General features: G+C 38.5%; 1 protein-coding gene across 1 annotated transcript in view; it reads left to right on the top strand.

Moving 5' to 3' along the window:
- LOC125646182 (uncharacterized) overlaps positions 1–5,279 on the top strand; it is a 56,270-nt gene extending 50,991 nt beyond the window's left edge. Inside the window, exons 31-32 of the mRNA XM_048872363.2 lie at positions 2,863–2,940; positions 4,978–5,279. Coding sequence (XP_048728320.2) covers positions 2,863–2,940; positions 4,978–5,078 — 179 coding nt within the window. The 3' untranslated portion in view covers positions 5,079–5,279. The remainder of the gene's footprint in view (positions 1–2,862; positions 2,941–4,977) is intronic.
- The last annotated feature ends 889 nt before the right edge of the window (positions 5,280–6,168 follow it).

Below are 6,168 nucleotides of genomic sequence, written 5' to 3' on the forward strand. Positions count from 1 at the left end.
TAGTCATACCTAGAGGTCACACTCACACATCACTAACATAGTCATATCTAGGACCACACTTACACATCACTAACATAGTCATACCTAGGACCACACTCACACATCACTAACATAGTCATACCTAGGACCACACTTACACATCACTAACATAGTCATACCTAGGACCACACTCACACATCACTAACATAGTCATACCTAGGACCACACTCACACATCACGAACATAGTCATACCTAGGTCACACTCACACATCACTAACATAGTCATATCTAGGACCACACTCACACATCACGAACATAGTCATACCTAGGTCACACTCACACATCACTAACATAGTCATATCTAGGACCACACTTACACATTACTAACATAGTCATATCTAGGTCCACACTTACACATCACTAACATAGTCATACCTAGAGGTCACACTCACACATCACTAACATAGTCATACCTAGGACCACACTTACACATTACTAACATAGTCATATCTAGGTCCACACTTACACATCACTAACATAGTCATACCTAGAGGTCACACTCGCACATCACTAACATAGTCATACTTAGAGGTCACACTCACACATCACTAACATAGTCATACCTAGAGGTCACACTCGCACATCACTAACATAGTGACACCTAGGACCACACTTACACATCACTAACATAGTCATACCTAGGACCACACTTACGCATTACTAAGATAGTCATACTTAGTACAACACTCACACATCACTAACATAGTCACACCTAGGACCACACTTACACATCACTAACATAGTCATACCTAGGACCACACTTACACATTACTAAGATAGTCATACTTAGTACAACACTCACACATCACTAACATAGTCATACCTAGAGGTCACACTTACACATCACTAACATAGTCATACCTAGAGGTCACACTCACACATCACTAACATAGTCATACCTAGGACCACACTCACACATCACTAACATAGTCATACCTAGAGGTCACACTCACACATCACTAACATAGCCACACCTAGGACCACACTCACACATTACTAACATAGTCATACCTAGAGGTCACACTCACACATCACTAACATAGTCATATCTAGGTCCACACTTACACATCACTAACATAGTCATATCTAGGACCACACTTACACATTACTAACATAGTCATATCTAGGACCACACTTACACATCACTAACATAGTCATACCTAGGACCACACTCACACATCACTAACATAGTCATACCTAGGTCACACTCAAACATCACTAACATAGTCATATCTAGGACCACACTCACACATTACTAACATAGTCATACCTAGAGGTCACACTCACACATCACTAACATAGTCATATCTAGGACCACACTTACACATTACTAACATAGTCATATCTAGGACCACACTTACACATTACTAACATAGTCATACCTAGGACCACACTTACACATCACTAACATAGTCATACCTAGAGGTCACACTCACACATCACTAACATAGTCACACCTAGAGGTCACACTTACACATCACTAACATAGTCACACCTAGAGGTCACACTTACACATCACTAACATAGTCATACCTAGGACCACACTCACACATCACTAACATAGTCATACCTAGGACCACACTTACACATCACTAACATAGTCATACCTAGAGGTCACACTTACACATCACTAACATAGTCATACCTAGGTCACACTCACACATCACTAACATAGTCATATCTAGGACCACACTTACACATCACTAACATAGTCATACCTAGAGGTCACACTTACACATATCTAACATAGTCATACCTAGGACCACACTTACACATCATTAACATAGTCACACCTAGGACCACACTCACACATCACTAACATAGTCATACCTAGAGGTCACACTCGCACATCACTAACATAGTCATACCTAGAGGTCACACTCGCACATCACTAACATAGTCATACCTAGGACCACACTTACACATCACTAACATAGTCATACCTAGAGGTCACACTCGCACATCACTAACATAGTCATACCTAGAGGTCACACTCACACATCACTAACATAGTCATACCTAGGACCACACTTACACATCACTAACATAGTCATACCTAGGACCACACTCACACATCACTAACATAGTCATACCTAGAGGTCACACTCACACATCACTAACATAGTCATACCTAGAGGTCACACTCACCCATCACTAACATGGTCATACCTAGGACCACACTTACACATATCTAACATAGTCATACCTAGGACCACACTCACACATCACTAACATAGTCATACCTAGAGGTCACACTCACCCATCACTAACATGGTCATACCTAGGACCACACTTACACATATCTAACATAGTCATACCTAGGACCACACTCACACATCACTAACATAGTCATATCTAGGACCACACTTACACATATCTAACATAGTCATACCTAGGACCACACTCACACATCACTAACATAGTCATACCTAGAGGTCACACTCACCCATCACTAACATGGTCATACCTAGGACCACACTTACACATATCTAACATAGTCATACCTAGGACCACACTCACACATCACTAACATAGTCATATCTAGGACCACACTTACACATATCTAACATAGTCATACCTAGGTCACACTCACACATATCTAACATAGTCACACCTAGGGCCTCACTTGCTCTTATTTTATTTCCAAAGTCACTCATAGTAAGGTAATGATGCAATGTTTAAAAACTAATGTACAAAATTAAGTGAACGAGATTACATTGTTTGAAATGTAAACAACATTTTGAACAATATATATACATGTACATGTATGCTGTGTAATTTACTCAAAAGCTATGTGAAAATTTTATTTATGTTAATTTCAGCGGTGAAAAAAATCAGCTTTGCAAAGGCAGTGATTCACAGCATTGGTGAAGGAGCTGAAGGCGTTTACAAGTTGGCAGGTACGTTTGGCTTTACATCAAAATAATTTTCTAATGGAAGATTTGTCTTGTCAAATATTTGTGTTGACTGATGGAGTTTTGCAACGAAACCATACTATATCAAAACACAGCAATATCAGACATTCAAAGGCTTAAAAACATTCAAAAAAGTCTTTAAAAAACACGCCGCAGTGGTCTAGAGCTTAGAGCGTTTGTCCCGCATGCGGAAGACCGGGTTCGAATTCCCACAGCGACAAATCAAATTCGTTAAACCAGTTAATGTCAGTTCCATCGCCAAACGCTTAACATCAGTTGTGAATGTCACTGGTCCTCGGAGATTACCTTAAAAACGGATGTCCCGTGCCACAGTAGTTGTGGCACGCTAAAGAACCCTCACTGCTCAATGGCTGTAAGCGCTGAGCAAAGGCCTCAATTTGAAGCCCTTCACCGGTGTTGGTGGCGTCTCCATATGAGTGCAAAATTCTCGAGAGGCGTTAAACAAGATACAATCAATCAATCAATCGAAGACAAAACGCCTCGGCTTTAATACGAAAGCTGTTCGATATGTGTATTGGACCACAGCGCGATAACGCTTTGCACGATTTCGTGGATGATGATACCTTCCCAACGGTATAAACACGAACCTTCAGCTCCACATAGTTTTAAACTTGTAGTCATTTCAATAGAGCCAGTTGTTGACCACTGTTGTAAAAATGGTTGGGAAACGGGTTGAGAATATTGAAGAAATTAGAGCTTATATAAAAAATTTCACAAAACTTCGGGTCATTCGGTAATACAGATTTTTACTGAATTGGGGGAAGTTTATGGGTCTGATAAGGTATCTTATGAGACAGTTCGTAGGTGGAGAAAGGAATTTCTGCATGGCACAGAGTCCGTCAAAGATGCAGCAAACTCTGGCCGACCTGTGACTGTAACAGGCAAGGCAAATGTCTCAAAAGTCAGGGAAATAATTCAAAGTGATATTACCAAAGCTGTTGGCATATCGCTATCACGGGTGTATTTCATTTTGAAAGTACGAAAGATTTCTGCCATTTGGATACTGCATATATTGACAGATGACCAAAAACGAGTACGAGTACAAACCGCTAAGCAATTGTTCAAAATGTTTCCCAAATTCAATCAAAGACAATTTGCAAACATTGTTACTGGTGACGAAACAGGTTCACTATTTCGAACCAGTAAGAAAATTTGGAAACAAAATATGGCTAACTAAACACGGTAGATGGTCTGTAGTTGTCAAAAGAACCATAAACACAATGAAGGTTCTTTATTGCATATTCTTCTCATATGATGGTATAGCCGTACAAATTCCTGTGCCGAAGGGCAAAAGTGTTGCAGGTCGGTATTACCGAAATGTTATACTAAAAAAGCTCAAGAAATATTATCATAAACGACGCCCTGTGTCAGGATTTAGATATGTTCGTCTACTTCATGATAATGCTCCATCACATACATCTGACTTTGTGAAGCATTTTTTGTAGTCGGAGAAGGTTACCGTCTTGCCACACCCACCATAATCTCCAGATCTAGCCCCATGCGACTTTTTCCTTTTTCCAAAACTTCAAAAGTTCTTATCTTGTCGTCGTTACAAGTCCCGACATTAGTCAGTGCCTCAGAGGTCTACCTAAATCAGCGTACCGTGACGCATTTCAGAAATGGATTCAGAGATTGAAGTTATATATTTCAAGCCGCGGAGAATACTTTGAAGAGATGCAATGTTCATTTCACTTTTTGAGTTGAATGCTTTTGAGATATCGTACAATACACATCACATATCGAACAGCCCTCGCATTTCAAAACATCGGAGGTCATCCTGCGACATTCACAAAAACGTGGACTTTGTATTCTACACAAATTAATTGCGGCCGTTGTTTGAGGCTTCCGTCAATATGTTTCTTGTAGAATCTTCTGTTTTGTTTGGAACCTGCTATGTCCTTGTATGTGTTGATTTGAACCTAGTGTATGTTGTTTGAATCGTTTATATCGTTTTTAATCATTTACATGTTGTTTTGAACATTTTGTGTATTCTTTTGTTAGAATACTGCTATGGTGATAAAAAGGAAAAACGGATGGAAACCGAAAAGAAATCTAAGGCAAGACTAGAACGCCTGCTGCGTGAATATCTGAACACCAAGTAAATACCACCAAACAGGAAGCGACGCGAGTTACTTGACGGAAACAGGAAGTGAACCTCATTCTCATACTCTTCTTGTGTCCTCAAAATATGCGACCACCTTCGTCCTTGGACAATTCTTGAAATATATTTTCACGTTTTATATCGTTTATAAATTTTATTTTTAGAATGGATTTACATCATTAAATATTGAATGCATAATACAGCCTCGTTTTCTAGTGTTGTATTTTGAAGAGTCAAGGTTGAAACGTGTAATTGAAGTGTTCTACTTTATTTGGTTTAGCTATTTTTAACGTTTTTAAAAAAGAGACAAAAGACGACTCTGTATGGACATACGCGTGTAAATGAAAAATGTTCCAGATTTCTTAAATTTGTTGGTTCATCCACTCTAATTAAATGCCAATTTTCGTGATAATGTCAGGTGAAAAACGCAATTGATCAACAAATTCACGTGTTTACAGAGTACTGCTTCCAAGAAATCAAGTATCAACAAGAAGAGTTGTCACTTATCCACAAACTTTGATGCCCACGAAAATAATTAAAACTATCTAGGAACACATGTCATTTCCTTTGATATTGTATTATAAAGATATCATCGTCAAAGATAACAACGTGATACATGAAAGCCAAGTAGGATTTACAAAGAAGGCTTGAACTTCTGACCATTTATTGGTTATGACATGCTTTATTGATAAATATATCAATACCGGTAATAAACGCTTGTGTGTCTGCTTTGTAGATTTCCATAAAGCATTCGATACGGTAATACACAAAGGTATAAAATTAAAACTTCTCCAATTGAATATAAATGGTTTATTTTACAAAAATTATGTGTAACGTGTACAAATACAGCAGCATCTCAATAAAACTTGTCAATAAATTAACCAAGCCTTCCTCACCAGAAATAGGAGTTAGGCAAGAAGATGTTTTAAGCCCAAATATTTTTAAAATAGTCCTTGATGATCTCTCAAATCTACTCGGAGAAGACCGGGTTATTCATCTTCACTTTCTAGCAAGCATATAGGGGCTTTACTTTACACAGAAGACTTGGTATTAATATCTGATAATCAACAATCTTTACAACTAAAACTTAA

This window comes from Ostrea edulis, chromosome 6 (genome assembly GCF_947568905.1).
Source record: "Ostrea edulis chromosome 6, xbOstEdul1.1, whole genome shotgun sequence".
NCBI lineage: Eukaryota > Metazoa > Mollusca > Bivalvia > Ostreida > Ostreidae > Ostrea > Ostrea edulis.